The following is a 21,288-nucleotide window of genomic DNA, read 5'->3' as shown; positions in this document are numbered from 1 at the left end:
ACCACACTGGCCAGGACCAGAAGTGTTTCTTTTGATCATCAATATTTTTTTAATCTGTACATAGTGTTGCCATGTTCTTTCAGTTTTGGGGGGATCATCTTTTTCAAACCTTTCACATGTGCTGCCTAGATAATCCCAAGGAACTTTGTTCTGTCCTGAGTAATAAAATGTATTTATTTTCATAAAACCAGGAGCCAGATTTTTCTGAAGATCATGAAGAAAAGAAAAAGGATTCAAAAAAATCCAAAGCAAACTTGCTTGAAAGAAGATCAACAAGAACACGGAAATGTATAAGTTATAGGTATGAAATACATGGAATTAGTTATAATGAAAGAATTTTTTTTTTATATTTTTTTTATTGATTTCAGAGAGGAAGGGTGAGATAGAAACATTAATGATGAGAGAGAATCATTGATTGGTTGCCTCTTGCACATTCCACACAGGATCAAGCCTGCAACCCAGGCATGTGCCCTGACACGGAATTGAACTGTGACCTCCTGGTTCATAGGTTGATGCTCAACCACTGAGCCACACTGGCCAGGTGAAATAATTTTGTGTGTGTGCGTGAAAATCCTCACTTGAGGATATTTTTTCCATTGAGTTTTAGAGAGAGTGGAAGGGAGGGAGAGAAACAAAAGAGAAACATCAATGTGAGAGAGACACATTAATTGGTTGCCTTCCACACTGGCCCTGACCAGGGCTGGGAATTAAACCTGCAACCCAGGTACATGCCCTTGACTGGGTATCGAACCTGACACAATGTGGTGCTCAGGCCATCCCGCTAGCCATTGAGCAACATCAGCCAGGGCCAGAATGGAATATCTCATTTTAATTAATTAAAATGTTTTAGGCAGTTCACTTTATCTTTGTGCTTACCTCAGTTCTAAAGTGAAAGGAGTTTTGCATATGATGAATTCTTAGGAATCATCCAGTCTTGGTCCTTTTCTTTAAGTTGAAAACAGCCCTTGTGAGATGAAGTACATTTTCATAGTTCTAAAATTCTGACTGTATATGAATTTTAGTAATAATAATATAACCTTCAATAGCAATAATAATGTCATCCTTGAACTTAGTATTATTTCTGGACACTAATTTTGTTAACTTTGCCGAGTGATTTGTATCATTAGGGTTTGGCAAACTGGCCTGTGGGCCAAATCCAACTCACTGCCAGTTTTTGTATAGCCAATGCCTTGGGAGTGATTTTTACAATTATAAATGATTGAGAAAAGAACCAAAAGAAGAACATTCTATGAAAATTACATGACATTCAAATCACAGTGTCCATAAATAAAGTTATTTGGGAACACAGCCACACCATTCACTTGTACTGTCTGTGGCTGCTTTTGTACTGAACAGTGACTTGAGTAGTTACAACAGAGACTGTGGGCTAGAAAGCATGGAATATTTTCTATCTGGCTTTTTACAAAAATATTTACTGATGCCTGGTGCAGATGATCTTTGAAAGTAAAAGCAACAATTTATGTATTAGATACTGATTTACAAAACCCAATCTTACAAAAGAAATGGAGGCTAGTCGGAGTGAGAGGATGTAGTCCAAGTCACACAGTCCCAAAGTGGACAAGAGCAGTTTCATATTCAGGCCTTTTTCACTTCCAAGGCAACCCTCCTGACACACTTGTGTCAGGCTGTAATGTGATTGTTGTATGTATTTTAGATTTGATGAGTTCGATGAAGCAATTGATGAAGCTATAGAAGATGATATCAAAGAGGCTGATGGAGGAGGTATGTCTTTGTTTATCATTCTCTCTTTTTCATATAACTCCAGCTAATAAAATAACTGAAATGCCCTGGTTAGAGCAGTGAGCTTTTTTTTTTTCTCCCCACTGTTTATCATGATTACTGCTGATGTGTTAACAGTCTGAGATTCAAAATAATCTGTGGACACAGTGTCAGTGTGTAGACTCGGATCTTACTACTTATTTTAAAAGTTTTGTTTTATAATCTGATGTAAAATGAAAATGTTTCTCAGTAGATTATAAATTTACTTCTGCTTCCAAATGGAAAACCCAGTGAAACTTCCCTGTTTTCTTTCTATTTTTAGATCAGTCCTGCTACAAAGTATCAAAAATTATGGATATTTGACTCTAAATATATTTCTTTAAATTAACCTTATAAAAATCAGTTTATTAATTTCATACTCTTTAATATATGACATTAATGTAGTATAATGTAAAGGTAATTTCATTTAAGAGCTACATAGCAAAATACCAGTGCTCCAGTGTGGAACATGGTGGTTTCCATTTAGTTATTATGAAAACTGGAAGGGGTTCATGATACATAGGCTGTTTGTAGGGGAACTGAAGAAATCACTAGCTTTTCCAAAGATGTGTGCCTACTTACACCTTTGCTGCTGAATTCTCACTTTTTCAGTCCTGCAAACACTGTTAATTTTTTAAAAAATTGATTGGCCTCTTTCTAATGCCATGTCCAAAAGACAACTTTCAAGAAGAGATTCTTGAGTCACTGCTAATAGGTATGAAGTTTCTTTTTGGGGTGATGAAATGCTTTGAAATTATTTAGTGGTGACAGTTGTATAACTTTGACTATACTAAGAACCTCTGACATATACACTTTAAAGAGTGAATATTATGGTATAGGAATTACATCAAAATGTAAGAAAAAGATGTTTTCTACAAGGTGAACTTTTATTTAGTAGGACAAACGAATGCCAACACTCTTGATGAAAGCTCTGTCAGCTGCAGTCGTGAGAAAAGGGCAGATTTGTAGGAAGAAAATAAATCAAGTAAAGAGCTGCTAAGCACAAATAAGAACAGTCTCGTATTATGAGTCTAGATTAAAGGGAAACTTTTAATAAATGTACAGTTGTCCCTCTTCCTCTCTCCCTCTCTTCCCCTCAACTCTCCACCCCTGAATTCAGGAGTTGGCCGAGGAAAAGATATCTCCACCATCACGGGTCACCGTGGGAAAGATATCTCCACTATTTTGGATGAAGAAAGAAAGGAGAATAAACGACCCCAGAGGGCTGCTGCTGCTCGCCGGAAGAAACGCCGGCGATTAAATGATCTGGACAGTGACAGCAACCTGGATGAAGAAGAGAGTGAGGATGAGTTCAAGATCAGTGATGGGTGCGTGGTCTGCCAGTTGGCCCCAGTCCCTAGATTCAGGCTTAAACGGTGCTAGCAGAGAAGCTGTGGCAGGGCTTTTGTGTTTTGTGCACACAGACAATCTTTTTATGTTCAGATTATTTAACACAGATTTATGAACAGTCTTGGTTCTTTTCTTTTTAGTTCTCACCTGAGGATATTTTTTCCATTGATTTCTAGAAAGAATGGAAAGGGAAGAAAGAGGGAGAGAAAGAGAGAAACATCAACATGAGAAAGACACATCATTAGTTGCCTCCCACAAGCTTAATGAAATTTGCATGACTAATTGGGCAGTTTGGGATGAGAAGCAGGATGAAGAAAGAAGTTCTAATCAGAGAAATCACATAAAACCCCATGGAATATTGAGGAAATTCCTGGTGTGTCAGCAAAAATGTGGGAAAGCAGTAGAGTGTGCCCTGCTGGAGATGTGGCCAAGAGGTGAAAAGGAAACAGATGACGGAGTGTTTTGTTTGTCAGGCACAGGACTCTGTGAAGATGATGAAAGCCCACCAAAGGGTTTTAAACACCAGATGAATAAGAGGTTTACATTTCAGAAAGATTTATCCTGGTATTCTTTTGGAGGATGTATTGAAGGGAAATGATCTAGAGATTACAGAGGCAACTTGGAGAATTGCTATAGTAGTTCAGGTACAAGATGATTTGAGATATTATCTTTGAGAGGTGGACTCAAGGAATTACTAAATGATTAGATATGAGAAATAGAAGGGAGGAAATTAGGATAAATACCAGATTTCTGGTTTGAGTCCCTAGGTGGGTGATAGTATCAAATACCAGGCTCGGGGACTGAAGAGAGAGAAGTAGGTTAGGAAATAATGAGTTTGCTTTTGGAGGTGTTGAATTTAAGGCACATGGGGGACATCTCAAGAGGCCAAAGCAATGTATGCATGAAAATCAACATCAATGCATCTTCATAACTCCCCCTAAGCCAGCGGTTCTCAACCTGTGGGTCGAAACCTCTTTGGTGGTCGAACGACCCTTTCACAGGCGTCGCCTAAGACCATCAGAAAACACATATATAATTACATATTGTTTTTGTGATTAATCACTATGCTTTAATTATGTTCAATTTGTAACAATGAAATTGGGGATCACCACAACATGAGGAACTGTATTAAAGGGTCGTGGCATTAGGAAGGTTGAGAACCACTGCCCTAGCAGATCATTTCTTCATCTTAGGGAAGTTGATACAAGTATTCAGATGTTACATTAAACATTATTTTATGATTTGCTGGACTTGTTAGAACTTGAACTCAGAACTACGGGTTCACAGTTTTTTTGTTTTTGGAGGGGGATTTTAAATATTTTTTATCGATTTCAGGAAGAGGAAGGGAGAGGGAGAGGGAGAGAGAAACATCAATGATAATAAAGAATTATTAATCAGCTGCCTCCTGCACCCATACTGAGGATGGAGCCCACAACCCAGGCATGTACCCTGACCGGGAATGGAACTGTGACCTTCTGGTTCATAGGTCGACGCTCAGCCATTGAGCTGTGCCAGCCGGGCCGGGATCACAATTTTAAGTACCATCATAATTCATCTGGTTTCTCTTGGACAGATCTCAAGATGAGTTTGTTGTATCTGATGAAAACCCAGATGAAAGTGAAGAAGACCCACCATCTAATGATGACAGTGACACTGATTTCTGTAGCCGAAGACTAAGACGACATCCCTCCCGGCCAATGAGGCAAAGCAGGCGTTTGCGGAGAAAAACCCCAAAGAAAAATTATTCTGACGACGATGAAGAGGAGTCTGATGAGAATAGTAGAGACTCTGGTAAAAATTATTTGTATCTACATCACACCAACTTAATAAATTCTTGTGATTTCTGGAGCTAAGAATTTTTAAAATAAAAGTCCTTTCAATTGTAACATAAGCTTTCTGATAAAACTTTGAGTTATATTATTATGATTCACTAGGAACTAAATTTTTCATAAAAAGCACATTCTAAGAAAATACATACAGATGAATGTGTTAACGCCATACTAAATTCATTTTAGGATTGCGATGAATCCTTGTGGTGCCAAATGTTCCCATGCCTAGTCTTTATCTTCATAGTGTTTCTTGGAAATAATTGTCAGTAAGCCGAGAACCAGATATCTAGCTATTGGAGAGAGAAGGATCACCAATTATTTCTAATGTTTAGATCACAATTGGTGATTCATTAGTTTTTATAAATTCGCAGTGGTTGATGGTATAGCTTGTGCTTATCCCTATTAACAGTAAATGGAGGAACGGCAGCCAAAAGAACAGATACAGTGTTTTGTGGAATTGGCAGATGGGTAGCTGTCATGTTACTGAGGAAGTAGCACAAACGAGTATTATATCCTTGACTTGCCAGGCTTGTGGAGTTTTTATTTTGTTTATCTTTTTTTCTAAACTTTTTTGCTAAATGGAGACATCATGCCCCTTTATCAGTGCTTATTTCCTAAGAACAGGACATTTTCTTACATGACCACAGTATAATTACCAAAATCAGAAATTTTATATTGGTACTAGAGGCCCGGTACACGCATTCGTGCACGGGTGGGGTCCCTCAGTCTGGCCAGGGATCGGGGCAATTGAGGCCGTCTCACCCAGTCCTGATAGGGGCTGATCGAGGCCAGCTGGCCAGGGGGAGGGGCTGTGGAAGGTTGGCCGGCCGCGGGAGGTTGGCTGTAGGAGCGCACTGACCACCAGGGGGCAGCTCCTGTGTTGAGAGGCTGCCCCCTGGTGGTCAGTGCACATCATGGTTACTGGTTGACCGGTTTTTCGGTCAACTGGTCGTAACTGTCGCTTAGGCTTTTATATATATAGACTAGAAGCCCGGTGCATGAATTCGTGCACAGGTGGGGTCCATCAGCCTGGCCAGCGATTGGGGCCATCTCACCCAGTCCAGGGGGAGGGACCACGGGAGGGTGACCAGCTGACCGAGGGGGAGGGACCGCAGGAGGTTGGCTGGCTGACCGGCGGGGGGAGGGACCGTGGGCATTTGGCAGGCCACGGGAGGTTGGCTGTGGGAGTGCACTGACCACCAGGGGGCAGCTCCTTCGTTGAGCGTCTGCCCCCTGGTGGTCAGTGCACATCATAGCAACTGGTCATAATGGTCGCTTAGGCTTTTATATATATAGATGTACTTGTGGATTCTTATTTTAGTCATTGGATATAACATTATCATCAATATTTAGGCTCAACTTGTCCCAGATTTGGCCAGCGGGAACAGCTTCAAATTGTTGGCTAGCTATTTTGAAATGTTTGAAGTCCATTAGAGAACAAGGCTAAATGTGATAATTCAGTGGAAAAATATTAGCACTCCTGAAATACTGTTCACATAGTGCGATAGCCTGACTGGTTTATTGATTCAAGGTGACAAGAACAGTGCTATTTAGCAGTGCTTTGAGAGTTTAAGTAGCTTTATGTATTTTGCAGATTTTAATTCCATGTAGAAAAAGGAAAAAATATAACTCCAATTTTGTAATTCTTTGATAGGTTCATCACTTTTTTGCTATTAGAGAACTTATGTGAAGTTGTTACTGTAGCCATATAGCTACATTTGTGAAGTTTGGCATAAAAGCCCCAAAGATTTACTCATCTAATCTAATAAAAGAGAAACATGCAAATTGACCGTACCTCCGCTACACTCGACCCATAAGTCACGCCCACCAGCCGATCAGGAGCAAATATGCAAATTAACCCAACTAAGATGGCGACAGCCTCAGAGCTGGAGTGAGCAGGAGGCTTGGATTGCCCCCAGCGATGGAGGACGCCAAGCTTCCTGCCTGCCCTGCCGGCCCTGAGCTCTGCTCAAGGCAACAAAGTTTCAATTATAGAAGCTAAATAAATCCCAGATACCTGCTTCCAGCTGGCGTGGCCTCCGCTCAAGGAAGGTCTGGGAGCCTAGGTTGCCAGGGGAAACCTAGGCTTCCAGGACCTGGGCTCCGCTTAAGGCTACAAAGTTTCAATTATAGAAGATAAATAAATCCCAGATACCTGCTTCCAGCCTGCGGCCCTGGCCAGCCTGAAAACAGCCATCAGCCCCTCACCCAGGCTGGCCAGGCACCCCAGCAGGACCCCCCCACCCTGAAGGGGCTTTAGCAGCCTAAAAATGGCCCTCAGCCCCTCACCCAGGCTAGCCAGGCACCCCATTGGGACCCCCACCCTGATCCAGGACACCCTTTAGGGCAAACCAGCCAGCCCCCACCCATGCACCAGGCCTCTATCCTATATAATAAAAGGGTAATATGCATATTGACCCTAACAGCAGAACGACTGGGAATGACTGGTCACTATGACACACCCTGACCACCAGGGGGCAGACTCTCAATGCAGGAGCTGTCCCCTGGTGGTCAGTGCACTCCCACAGGGGGAGCTCTGCTCAGCCACAAGCCAGGCTGATGGTTGCCAGCACAGCGGTGGTGGTGGGAGCCTTTCCCGCTGGCAAGTGGACATCCCCCGAGGGCTTCTGGGCTGCCAGAGGGATGTCTGACTGCCAGCTTAGGCCCAATCCCCCGGGGAGCAGGCCTAAGCCAGCAGGTGGACATCCCCTGAGGGGTCCCAGACTGCGAGAGAGCACAGGCCGGGCTGAGGGACCCCCCTGAGTGCACAAATTTTTGTGCAACGGACCTCTAGTTAATAAGAAAATAAGGGACTTAAAGTTATTATTCATTTAAAAATTGTTTAAAATGAACTCTTCTTAGTAGCTTTGCATTCTTATAACCTAAGCTAACTACATTTCTATTTAACAAACAAATTTTGTATATGACTTTTTTTTTCTTTTGCTTCTTTTTTAATAGAAAGTGATTTTAGCGATGACTTTAGTGATGATTATGTAGAGACTCGGCGAAGGCGGTCAAGGAGGAACCAGAAAAGGCAAATTAACTACAAAGAAGATTCAGAGAGTGAAGGTTCCCAGAAAAGTTTACGGCGTGGTAAAGAAATCAGACGAGTTCACAAGCGCAGGCTTTCCAGCTCAGAGAGTGAAGGTGAGGAATAGATCTCCAATTTATGGAAGTTTGGACAAGGCAGAAATAAAATGAACTCTATACCATTTCTAAGAAATTCAATATAACCAGTAATATCTTTGAGACAAAATTCATTATTTTATGCCTGGTCACTATTTAAAATTTAAATAAATGCTGGTTGATAAGATACAGGTTTTTTGTTGTTGTTTTTAATCATTGTGAGCATTTTATTTTTTGTTTTTTAAAATATATTTTATTTCAGAGAAGAAGGGAAAGGAGAAAGAAAGAAAAACATCAATGATGAGAGAGAATCATTGATTGGCTGCCTCCAGCCTACTGGGGATCAAGCCCACAACCTGGGCATGTGCCCTTGACTGGAATCGAACCTGGGACCCTTCAGTCCACAGGCCGACACTCTATTCCAGGGGTCCTCAAACTTTTTAAACAGGGGGCCAGTTCACTGTCCCTCAGACCGTTGGAGGGCTGGACTATAGTTTTAAAAAAAACTATGAACAAATTCCTATGCACACTGCACATATCTTATTTTGAAGTAAAAAAAGCAAAACGGGAACAAATACAATATTTGTATTTGCATGTGGCCCGCGGGCCGTAGTTTGAGGACCCCTGCTCTATTCATTGAGCCAAACCAGCTAGGGCAAGATACAGTTTTTTTAAATAGTTCTATTGATTTTAGAAAGAGAGCAAGTGGGGGGGGGGGTTGGGGAGGGAGAGAGAGAGCTGTCAATATGAGAGCGAAACATCAATTGGCTGCCTCCTGCACGCCTCCTACCCGGATCAAGCTGCAACCCAGTTATATGTCATGAATTCATTGATCAGTTGCCTCCTGCACACCCCCTACTGGAGTTCAAACCCAAAACCTGGGCATGTGTCCTGACCGGGAATCGAACTGTGAGCTCCTGGTTCATAGGTCTATGCTCAACCACTAAGCCACACCGGTTGGGCAAGATACAAATTTTTAAGTTCACCGTTGTAATAATTAAATTTTTCATGGAAACTAGATGAATCTCAAAATTGTGATCTAAGCAAGATTTTTTCTGCTCCCATATTATTTATGGCCCTCATTTTGAAATAACCTCCTTTAACTTGAGTACCTGAATTGCTGGACACTTCCAAGCCAAGGTACTTACTGTTTCTGTCCATCTTGACAGGAAGCTTCAGTTGGTGCCTTTTATTTCTTAATAGCTATAGCTGTGCCCCACACCAGAAGTTCAGGAAAAGCTCTAAAATATGTATTTGCGATATCCATTTTTTTAAAAAATCCTCCCCAAGGATCTTCTTATTGATTTGAGGGAGAGGGGGAGGGAGGGAGGAAAAAAGGGAGAGAGGGAAAATGAGAGAACCAGACAGACAGACAGACATCGATGTGAGAGAGAAACATCAATTGGTTGCCTCCTGTAAAGCCCTGACTGGGGATGGAACACGAAACCTTTTTTTTTTTTTAAATATATTTCTTTTATTGATTTCAGAGAGGAAGGGAGAGGGAGAGAGAGATAGAAATATCAATGATGAGAGAGAACCATTGATTGGCTGCCTCCTGCACGCCCCCCACTGGGATTCGAGCCCGCAACCCAGGCATGTGCCCTTGGCCGGAATTGCACCTGGGACCCTTCAGTCCACAGGCTGACGCTCTATCCACTGAGCAAAACCGGCCAGGACCCAAAACCTTTTTGGTGCATGGATGACCCTCCAACCAATTGAGCCACCTGTCCAGGGCCTCCATTTAGTGTTTGGAGTTATTCCAGAATTCTTTCCAAGTTTACTTTATTAAGTGATTCTAACTCTCTCCTTTTCCGCTTTCTTTTTTATATATTTAATTATCTGTTTTGAAGATTGTTTGCTTTCATAGATCCTTATCAATTAAGTGTGAGTGCATGCCAGGAGAGAAAAGGGGGAAATATATTTGAATAGGGGAGGCTAAAGAAGGAAGGTGAACTTCTGGTTGAATGTGTGTTATTTTCCTTGTGTCATTAAAAACAAACATGAATTCATTAATTCAACTCTAAAAAACAAATACTATTCACTATTCTAGGCACGGAGAATAGGAAAATGAACAAAAGAGCCAAAAACCATGGGTAACTTCGTCATGTAACTTTTAGTAGGGGTAGGGGGGAGAAAGATAATATACAAGATAAATAAGTAGAATATATGGTCTATTAGGTGGAGATAAAAGCTGTAGAGCAAAATAAGGGAGAAATTTGGGTTGGGAGAGTAGTTGGAATTTCAGGTTGGGTACCACATGAATATCTCCCTAAGAAAACAACATTTGAGTAAAGACCTGAAAGAAATGTTGAGTGTATGTCATGCAGTTATCTAAGAAGAGTGATTCAGGCATGTGAAACCACAATGTGAAGGTCATAAGGCAAGTTTGTGCCTGTCATGTTGCAAGAATAGAATGGAGGCCAGGTTGGAGGGGAAGAAAAGGATGAGGTGAAGCAGGGAGATCAACAGGGACCAGATCACGTTGACAATAGTCAGCAAACTACAGCCTACCTGTTTGTGTAAATAAACACTTTGTAAATCAAGTTATAATGGAACATAGCCATAGCCATTTTTTTTACATACAGTCTGTACTGCTTTCCCACAAAGTTGAATGGTTGTACTAGAGACTGCCCTTTACAAAAATATTTTTCCAACCCCTGAGGAGTATCAGTGCTGTTCAGTTGAACTTTCTGCACTGATCTAAAGGTTCTGTGTGCTGTTCAAATAGTAGCCACTAGTATTATGTGACTATTGAGCACTTGAAATGTGGTTAGTGTAATGGAGGAACTGAATTTTTAATTTTTATTTAATTCTAATTTAAATTTAAAGTAGCCATATGTCATTACTGGCTACCACATTGGATAGTGTAGTAGGCTATTGTATATAGATTTAGGATTTTATTTGGTATAAGATGAGAAATAATGAGAATTTTGTAGAAGTGAGTGATATGACCTGACATGTTTTTGTTTGATTATGGTAGCTGTGTTATGCATTAATTGAAGGGGACATGGTTAGAATCTAGGACCAGGTGGGAGGCCATTGAAATAGGCCAGGTGAGAGATGATGGTAGGTAAGACTAGGGTAGAAGTGATAAAGGGATGAAAAAGTCAAATTATGGATATATTTTGAAGGTAGACCTAAAGGATTAACTGTTGCATTAGATGGTAGGAAGGAGTCAAGGATAAGTGAGCAATTGGCAGAATAGAGTTGTCAATAACCGAGAAGGTGGAGATCAGAATAGCACAAATTTGAGGTGGGGGTTTAGGAGCTCAGATAACACATTAGGTTTGAGATGTCTGTTTAGAAATCCAAGCATAGGTGTTGAGTAAGTAATTTGACACATGAGTCTGGAATTTAGGGGGTACCTAAAAACAAATGTGAGAGTTACCAGCATATAGATGTTATGCCAAGCCATGAGACTAGGTGGGATCACAAAGATGTGAGTATAGACAAGGGAAGACATTTAAAGACTAGCAAGGACATTTAATAACATGGGATGAGAGTCAGCACAGTGTTTCAGTTGTCCAGAGTTGGGCAAGATGTCGCCAAAAAATTTGATTCTGCTCTTTCCTAAAATCATAGGTACACATGAATCCCATTGGGTATTGTTATGGGACTGAGAGGAGAGAAAAATCAGGCCAATTATTGAAGGGACATATTTGTGTACAAACACGTCTGAAAGCAGGACACATCGTGAATGGGGAGGAAAAGGAGAAGTACTCAAATTTGTTTATGGTTAAATGTGCTGTTTATTCTAGAGAGCTATATGTCCAAGAACTCTGAAGATGAGGAGCTAGCTAAAGAATCAAAGCGGTCAGTTCGAAAGCGGGGTCGAAGTGCAGATGAGTATTCAGAAGCAGAAGAGGAAGACAAACCATCCCGAAAACGGCTACACCGGATTGAGACAGACGAGGAGGAGAGTTGTGACAATGTTCATGGAGATGCAGATGAGCCTGCCCGTGACAGCCAGCCCAGGGTCCTGCCCTCAGAACAGGAGAGCACCAAGAAGCCCTATCGGATAGACAGTGATGAGGAAGAGGACTTTGAAAATGTAGGCAAGGTGGGAAGCCCATTGGACTATAGCTTAGTGGACTTACCTTCCACCAATGGACAGAGTCCTGGCAAAGCCATTGAGAATTTGATTGGCAAGCCAGCTGAGAAGCCTCAGACCCCCAAGGACAACAGCACAGCCAGTGCAAGCCTGGCCCCCAATGGGACAAGTGGTGGGCAGGACGCAGGGGCACCAGAAGAGGACGAAGATGAGCTTTTGAGAGTGACTGACCTTGTTGATTACGTCTGTAACAGTGAACAGTTATAAGACTTTTTTTCCATTTTTGTGCTAATTTATTCCACGGTAGCTCTCACACCAGCGGGCCAGTTATTAAAAGCGGTTTTATTTTTCCTAGAATACTCCACTACAGAATGACTTTTTAGAAGAAAAATTTCAACAAACCCTGAAGTCTTTCTGTGAAGTGACCAGTTTTGAACTTTGAAGATAAATAATTGCTGTAAATTCCTTTTGATTTTCTTTTTCCAAGTTCATGGTCCTTGGTAATTTCATTCATGGAAAAAAAAATCTTATTATAATAACAACAAAGATTTGTATATTTTTGACTTTATATTTCCTGAGCTCTCCTGACTTTGTGAAAAAGGGTGGATAAAGAATGCATTCCGGATCTGCGAGGGCCGAAAACAGAATTAGGGGTGGGAGAAAGCACTTGTGCTTTAGCTTTTTCATATTAAATATATATTATATTTAAACATTCATGGCATAGATGATGATTAACAGACTGTTTAAAAGTTCAAGTCTGTGTTGTTGCAGTTTGAGAATTGTAGATAACATCATACGTAAGTCATTTAGTAGCAGCATTCATGAATCAACTTGTTTACTATTGGAGATAACCACACTTAATAAAGAAGAGTCCAAAAGGGTACCATCCTAAAAAAAAAACCTCTACGTTTGGTATAGCAGAGTTTCTTGTTTTAAAAAAATCATCTGAAAAGTATTTGTACAGTAAAATGTGAAATGAAGCTTTGACAACCAGACTGTGCTAGCAACAAATTTAAAACAGCTTTATGCAGTGATGATGAGGTGGCCTCTAATGTACTATCATGGAAAGTTATTAGTGAAATGAGTGTAGTCTTCTTTTAAGGCCCAGTGGACTGTAAACTTTGCAGATAGTGTAACTCTTTTGTTCTGGCCACCTATTTAAATATATAAAATATCATTTTGAAACAAATACATCTATACATAACATACATGAAGAGATGCTAAGCTGATAGTGGTATTTTAGCACATTTGAAGAAGGGGAAAGGATTTTCAGGTGAATTTTAACTGGTTTATTCTTGCCCTTAGTATCTACTTCAAATTGAAGTCTACAAACAAAGCAGTTCCTTTGGGAGATTTTTAGTTTGAGTTTTAGCATGTGTGTGTGTGTGTGTGTGTGTGTATGTATGTATGTATGTGTGTGTGTTGTACTTTCTTATCTGCCTGGATATATTAGCAGGGTTTGAATGTAGTTTTTGCCTTTGGCTATTAGACTTCTATTAAAATTCATTAATAGTCACATGACCAACATAGAGTTGATTGAGAACACCAATGTACTTAATAGGCATGACATCCATTTCAAACATCTCAACACTTAAAAAAAAAAAGTTAAGCCCTTTGTTTCAAGAAAAGGGGTTTGTATCTAACATGTAATTGACACTAAAATATGAGCTTTGTCTTAGTTTCTGTTACAGCTGTAAAATTTCAGGCAGAGCCATAAATAACATTGTACAAAGTGTAGCACTTGTGATTAAACCTTGCCTGTCAAATTCTGAAACCTTCAGCCATTACTTCTGTGAATACTTTTGCCCTGGGATTTGGGTTTTTCTGTTCCAGTGTTGTGTCTGTTGCCGGCAATGGACACACCATATCTGCTGCTGGCCCAAGAACTTCATTAATTTTTCTTTCCAAATTAAGCATATGTGCTAGTCAGTGTATAGTAAAGCACTTCTCTTTTTTATTATTAAAACGCTGGCATTAGACTTGCATTATAAATACCTCTCTAGAAACTTTATACTCCTTCTTTTCCCTCCTCAACAGGTGTTGCCCTTAAATCTTATCTTTTTGACCTTGAAAGTTTATAGCTGTTGTTTTTCAGTTATTGGTTCTTTTATTTGTTTTGTTTCACTTTAGTTCTGTAGTACCTGCCCATTAATATTTTTGCTTTGATTCTAGCAATGTATATGTATCTGTATAAAAAATAAAATAATGAAAGCAGCCTAAAAATAGGGTGCACACATAGCATGTGGTTCCAAGTAAGTTGTGATTTTTATTTTGAGACAATGTTCCACTGGAAGGGAGGGAAGGGCTCATATTCACAGACAATAGAGCAGAGGGCTATGTAAGGAGCCACATTCATTAACAAGCCTCCTTTCTAGTTAGGTTTGTTTCTTTTATTTGGAAGTCTTAAGAATGTTAGCCTTTTTAAACAGTCAGGCCATAGAAGGATTCCCACTAGTGCAAGGTAAGTGGTTAGAATGTTCCAGTGGCCTATCCTGTTCCCATTCTCCCTCTACTATTTTACTGGTAGTCCTGCAAGCTGGTCAAGCCACTATGTGTGGAAACTCCCAAGTGCCCTGTTTCTACCTCTGGACACACCAGCTCCTGCTTCCACCTATTCTGTTCAGTTAAGCAAGTGATAAGTGTTAAATGGGCAGATTATTTCTTTTACAGGACGCCTAATGTGAAATGAGTTCTTTGTACTCTTCTGTTACAGAGAGCAAAAGGTAATTTTTTATCATTGTGAAGACTGAGCATTCATTCAGCATATGTCCCATTGGTATGGGACATTATGATACCACTTTTGCTGCCCATTGTTTACCAACTTGAATTGTTTGTGAAGTTGATAGTGTGTTCCTTCTAACCTTACACTCTGAGTAAACTAATTAACTTTCATTTACAAAGAATGTAATCCAAGCAGCTGATACTTATAAATTCTTATGCAGAGAGATTCATTGAGTGATTAAATGTTGAACAGTTAAAAAACAACTCTGCTAATTGGTGTTTAGATTCAGTCCCTGAAAGAGTCTGTTCACTGAAATATTAACTCTGAACATACTTTGAAGAAGTTTTTAAAAATTAGGAAATAGTAAACATTTTATATCCCAAGACATAATTCAGTCATTAGGAACTGGACAGTGCATAGGAAAGCAGCAATTCATCTAGGGTATAGAACATCTTGAGTCCTTGTTATTGGAGTACTAACCATGGATTTAGGTTCACAATAGAGTCGTTTAAGACTTTAACCCCCCTTTTTTGAAATATAATTTGGATTCCTGATATAAAACTCCATCGTGTAAAGCAAATGTATTAACGGGAGATGTAGTTTAGTACTCAGGCTATGTAGTTTGCAATTTCTGTAAAGGTTTGAAAATGAGCCAAATTGTCATAAAGTAGAGGCTTTTAATTATGTGAAAAAATTCAGACTGAAAATACACCTTTTGGTTTTATAGATTTGTGCTGATGAAATAGTGTTCTGTGTAAAACATTTTCCAATGTTGGTACATTACTACAGAATGATGGCAGGGATATTTTCTAGAATACACCTGATATATTGAGGTTGGGTTTCCTGGACACATCTTTTTCCATTTGGTTAAGATGGCAAATTCAGAGAGTAAAGAGTTTCATTTAGAATCAATTCATGTCTACTGATAATCGTTTTAATAAGTTTGACCTGCCAAAGAACCAAGGACTTCAAATGATGAGGAAGCTGTTGCAAAAAGATTTTTAAACTAATTTTAAAAGGATGTAAACTCCAGTTTTCATTTTCTAGTTGATAGGACCCATCCCGTAATATGTGTTTTGAGCAAAGTACATATAGTAAAGAAAATGTAGAAGTTTACTTGTTATTTAGAGGTAAAATGGGGAAATGTTAGCTATTTTTAAGTGGGGTTGATGGGATTTCCTTTGTCATAAGGAATGCTTTTTTAGCTTATGTTTGTGGGGCTGCGAATTGTTCACCATTCGCTAGTTTGTACTACCATACAACTGAAAGGAACCTAATGAATCTTCAAGTTTCACACTCAGAAAATGTTGTGAACTCTGCCTTTCCCCAACACGATGGAACAGGCCATAATTCATGGCATTTCCTCACAGCTATAGATCTTTTTTTTTATGGAATGAATATATATATATATAAACATGTATACGTACTTTAGATATTAGGATAAAAATGAATCCTATGAAATCATTGACAAAAATCAGATAAATAATTATAACTGATATGAAATTATGAACATTTAATTACAGAAAGTCTAGAGCAGCGGTTCTCAACCTGTGGGCTGCGACCCCTTTGGGGGTTGAACGACCCACAGGGGTCACCTAAGACCATCAGAAAACACATATATAATTACATATTGTTTTTGTGATTAATCACTATGCTTTAATTATGTTCAATTTGTAACAATGAAATTGGGGGTCACCACAACATGAGGAACTGTATTAAAGGGTTGCGGCATTAGAAAGGTTGAGAACCACTGGTCTAGAGGAAAGTTGTGAAGGTCCTTTTCTTGGTTTGACATTCTAAAAATATATTCCTGGTTCTCCCAAGAAGTGAGAATGTCAAAACTGCAGATCTGTTGTAATCTACCTGGTCCTCTGCTTAATATCTGTTATTAAACTTAGAACAAAATCCATTCCTATTTCATCCACCATTCCCAGTGTGTAGCTATAAACTACCTTGGAAGTGGCAAGCTAACTGCTGATTTTCTTGATTGTTTTTATGCCAATCCTGAACGCGACGCCTTTTGCTATCAATGTATTTAAACTGGGTTATTGTGTTATGTGTACACTTAGTTTGTTTTCAAAATATTTCACTCCAACGTAAATGATCATCTGACAGTTTTTGAGTGCCAAGAATTGCTAAGGAACTGTGTAACATGTGTTGAAGATAGGGTTATTGCCCAGCAAGTGAGCAGTCGTTAAAAGCCAAAATGTAGTATGCTTGGTATATAAATACCTTAGATTGAACATGCAACACTTTTTATTCATATCACTTCTCTCAGAAATTTATTAGGATTCCATGAGTGGCTTTTTCTCCTCATTTTGGTCATGTAAGCTCAGTTTGTTTTTGTTTGTTTGTGTGCATTTTATATTTAGACCATCTTGCTCTGGGAAATGCTGCAAACCCAATTCTGGCACATTTAGTGATTTCAGTTAGTGAAGATGCTGTTTTTATTTTAATTACTTTAAGATGTCTATCCTATGCATAAGTTATATTAGAGGGCATAACAAATTAATTGATGTGTAGAGATGTTTTAATTAAGCTCTTTAGACATTTTGAATAAGAAAAAACATTTTTTAAAGGAACTACATTTGTGGTTTTTTTGCCAAACCGGTACAAGCTAGAAAATGCACTAAGGACTGAGTGACCCGCCTTGTTCATTTTGCCACTGGATAATGTAAGTTAAGAATAGAATTGTTAACCCTAACTATATGTTTTCTTAACTTTCATCAGCTTCTAAAGAAATCTAATTTAAGTGTTTGGGGTTTTGTTGGGCCTGTATTTATTGAGTTCTGGTCATAGACCAGGAGCCACATGTCATGCTTATGGATAGCCAGACACAGTCATGGGGAAACGTAATGGCTCAAGACCTTCTGAATCGTTTAACTTATTTTGTATGTTGCAAAAAAAAACAAAGTTTATTTTGCTTGAGAGTCACATTTTTATAACTGTACAGCTTTTAAGGGATGAGAAGTGGGAAAATACCCTAAAATAGGATGTAGATTTTTACAACTGTGTTTATGCTAGAACATCTACAGGTGCATTATGTAATTAAACCTAAAATTGTTTAAAAAGAATGTGTGCCATGGTCTTCTTCATTCTCCTGCCCTTTAGCAGAGTTGGTGCATATCAGTACTGCCATGTGGACAAGCTTTGAAATTAGGCAAATAATCCTTGTCTCCAAAGTTTTAAGATCATTGCATGAAAATTATACACACGCATAGACACAAATAAACACGCAGATCTAGTTTATGTCAATGTAAATGGACTTTTCTACTTTGAAACAGCTATAATGGCCCAAATTTTGTCAGTAAAGAGCATATTCTTAGAGTGTGATTTTTGTGATGCCTAACTAGGATATTGATAATGTTGGTCTGGTGTTTTGTTCTTATCAAAGTAGCTTTTTGATAACAGTATCTGAATTGTAGCTCAACCAAACCTGCCAGGAGGTTTTGTATACAACTTGAAAGGGAGTGTCCTGTGCTGGGTTTGAGGGCAAGTGCGGGCAGAGTTTGGTTTCTTTTCAATCTGTAAAAGAAGGAACAACTAGAATTGATCAATTTGGTTCTTGTTATTCAGTAGACTTAATTCTACAGGAATACTTGCTGGAGAATGGCAGGAAAGAGTATTAGCTTCGAATTCCAATTCCCTTATTTGATAAAAAGTATTTTGTCGTCTTGTAGAGCTGCCAATTCTAGCAGTCTTAATGGCACATTGTACCATAGTTTTATTAAGACACTTTTGTTTAAATGCCAGTACTTTTTGCCATCTGATGATTTTATCATTCTAATTTCTCACCTTTGTAGCACAAGTGTATTCTTGGAAAGCATTAAATTCATCTCCGTGTGTCATAATGTCTACCCAAGCTAACTTTATTGTCAGCTAATGTGGGACGTCAGTTTCTTGGCTATCCTTTCTGATCAGAGGTGAAGCCTGGGAATCGAATTTCCAGGTGAAGAATACAAATTCCAGATAAGAATTTGTAAATGGTATATGTAAGATTTTCATTTTGATTTTAAAGTAATAGCTGGAATTCAGGGGTGTTTGCTCAGAATGCCTCTTGGATTTTCAGACATGCTTATATGAAATGCTTTATTTTCCTATGCATAAGACAAATTATTCCTGGAACAGGTTCTCAGATGCTTTATTTTGTTTTTATGAGATGAGAGCTAAAGCAGAAGCTCCAAGATTAACAAACTGTTGAGGTAATCAGGAACGTGCTATTAGTCAAATAGAGGAAACTGGAGTGCTCTCTACCACATATATCATACTGCATGTGTGTGGGGGTGGGAGGGAAAGAGGTCTGAAAACTGGAAATGTGATCCCAATAATGCACAAAGTAAATTTGTGCATAGGAAATGTGGGAATTCCTGGTAGCTTAAAGCTTCGGGGGCTAACTGCAGTGTATAAACACGTAGTGTGTTAGAATTGCAGTGCATAGTTGTTTCAATATAATCCTTGTAAGTGACAACCAAAATATGTTGTGGCTGGTGCCAATATTTTTGTTAATGAAATGTTCAATGTCTCACTACAGTCTGATCAGATCTCTTGGTGTTATAAGGTAGGCCTAAAGCTATTTTACAGCTATTGGCTGAATTGTGTAACTTTTTCTTTCAAAATGTTTTATTATACTTCTGTCATTTCTCTTAATATATGTCAATTGTCATAATAAAATATTTAAATAATTGGATGTATTTAGCATGATGTGTTTGCAAATTTAGTTTATTTTAAACTTTGTGGCACATGGAAAACAGAATTTTCAAGAATAGTTCATGAAGGTTGAAGATTTTTACCACCCCAGAAATAGATGAATTGATTTCACTATCTAGAAAGTAAATTTGCAAGTGCATCAATTTTCTCAAAATAATTTTAAAGCTATTTGCCAAGTAGGTGAATTCTTTAGAAAGCTATTCTTGATTTCTATCTTTAGCTTCTGGAGAACTGACACATTAAAGAGGCCTTGGACTTGTTCTGTGTGGCCTTGTGAGAGCACAGAACTAGATCAGAGGGCAGAAGCCTTAAAGCAAAAAAAAAGCTTTCAGTTTTTTCTATAGAAAAACTTTTTTACAGTTTTCTAATAACTTGGGAGTGAATTCTCACCAGTAGGGGATGTTTAGGTTTAGGCTGAAATGGCACTTGGCAGGAGAATAATAGCTTTACACATTCAGAAGAGGTTAGACCAGATGACTTTAAGAGGCCCTACCAACCTGAGTATAATTCTCATCTACAAACGTTGATCTGATAGATTTTCCTTACTCTTGGAATACAGTAAGATTCACAGAAAAATCATTTTTTACTAACAAACTAGTGGAGTCTATCTCTATTTGCAATTCTGATTTAAAATATTAACCAGAAAAACTATTAACCAGCCCTAACCAGTGTGGCTCAGTTGGTTGAGTGTTATCCCATGCACCAAGAGGTCACCAGTCCCACTCCTGGTCAGGGCACGTGCCTGGGTTGTGGGCTCGATCCCTAGGAGGGCGCATGCAAGAGGCAGCCAATTGATGTTTCTCTCATCAATGTTTCTCAAATCAATAAAAAAAATATTAATATATATACATACTAGAGGCCCAGTGCACGAAATTCATGCAGGGGTAGGGTCCCTAGCGGCTGCTAGCCAGGGCCTTCCTTCCCCCAGCTGCCTGCCGTGGCCGCCAGAAGGAGTGGGGCCAGCCAGGGGGAGGGGCCATGGCAGTTGGCCAGCCCTGCTCCCTGGACGAACTACTGGTTGAGGGGACAATTTGCATATTAGGCTTTTATTATATAGGATACTAGAGGCCCAGTGCATGGATCCATGTACTGATGGGGTTCCTTGGCCTGGCCTGCACCCTCTTGCAATCTGGGACCCCTTGGGGGATATCAGACTGCCAGTTTCGGCCTGGTCCCCACAGGCCAGGCCGAAGGACCCCACCCATGCATGAATCCGTGCACCGGGCCTCTAGTATGTATATAAGATCTTTGGTTAATCTCTTGGCCCACCCTCCTCCTCCCCTCTGTTCCATGTTTCCATGCCTGTGCATTGAGCGTCTGCCCCCTGATGGTCAGTTCACATCATAGCTACCGGTTGGTCACTTAGGCTTTTTTATATAAGATATTAACCAGGTAGGAAAATATCTTTTAAAAAAAACAAGGTTAAAAAATTCTTGAATCAGAGTTTATCTTAATGGAATGAAAGCTGATCTATGTTGGCAAGAAATGAGCAGCTTCAGATTCAGGCTGATCCAGAAGGCAGGGCTGGAATTTTACCGAGATGCTATAAGGAGAATCAGGACAGTGCCAAGGAGGCAAGGATAAGAGGTAAGGACCCACAACCAGGAACGGTGTACGAGCGGGGGAGAGAAGGCTAGGAAACAGTGTTTAGGATGATTGACCTCTCTGTGACAGCCACTTTCAATAATCTGGATGTGCTCATGCAATGGTTTCCAAAATAAAAA

The 21,288-nt window shown here is 39.5% G+C and overlaps 1 protein-coding gene across 7 annotated transcripts in view; it reads left to right on the top strand.

The window, feature by feature from the left end:
- Positions 1–14,373, top strand: part of RSF1 (remodeling and spacing factor 1) — a 118,632-nt gene extending 104,259 nt beyond the window's left edge. For all 7 annotated transcript variants that reach the window (XM_023755907.1, XM_023755904.1, XM_023755905.1 and 4 more), the window contains 6 exons: positions 192–301; positions 1,676–1,743; positions 2,900–3,107; positions 4,703–4,920; positions 7,917–8,105; positions 11,843–14,373. In XM_023755907.1, the coding sequence (XP_023611675.1) occupies positions 192–301; positions 1,676–1,743; positions 2,900–3,107; positions 4,703–4,920; positions 7,917–8,105; positions 11,843–12,402 (1,353 nt within the window). In that variant the 3' untranslated portion in view covers positions 12,403–14,373. The remainder of the gene's footprint in view (positions 1–191; positions 302–1,675; positions 1,744–2,899; positions 3,108–4,702; positions 4,921–7,916; positions 8,106–11,842) is intronic.
- Positions 14,374–21,288: the final 6,915 nt, after the last annotated feature.

This window comes from Myotis lucifugus, unplaced genomic scaffold (genome assembly GCF_000147115.1).
Source record: "Myotis lucifugus unplaced genomic scaffold, Myoluc2.0 scaffold_86, whole genome shotgun sequence".
NCBI classification, from domain to species: Eukaryota; Metazoa; Chordata; class Mammalia; order Chiroptera; family Vespertilionidae; genus Myotis; species Myotis lucifugus.
Note: the sequence above shows the minus strand (reverse complement) of the source record. Positions and strands in the feature narration are given on the sequence as shown.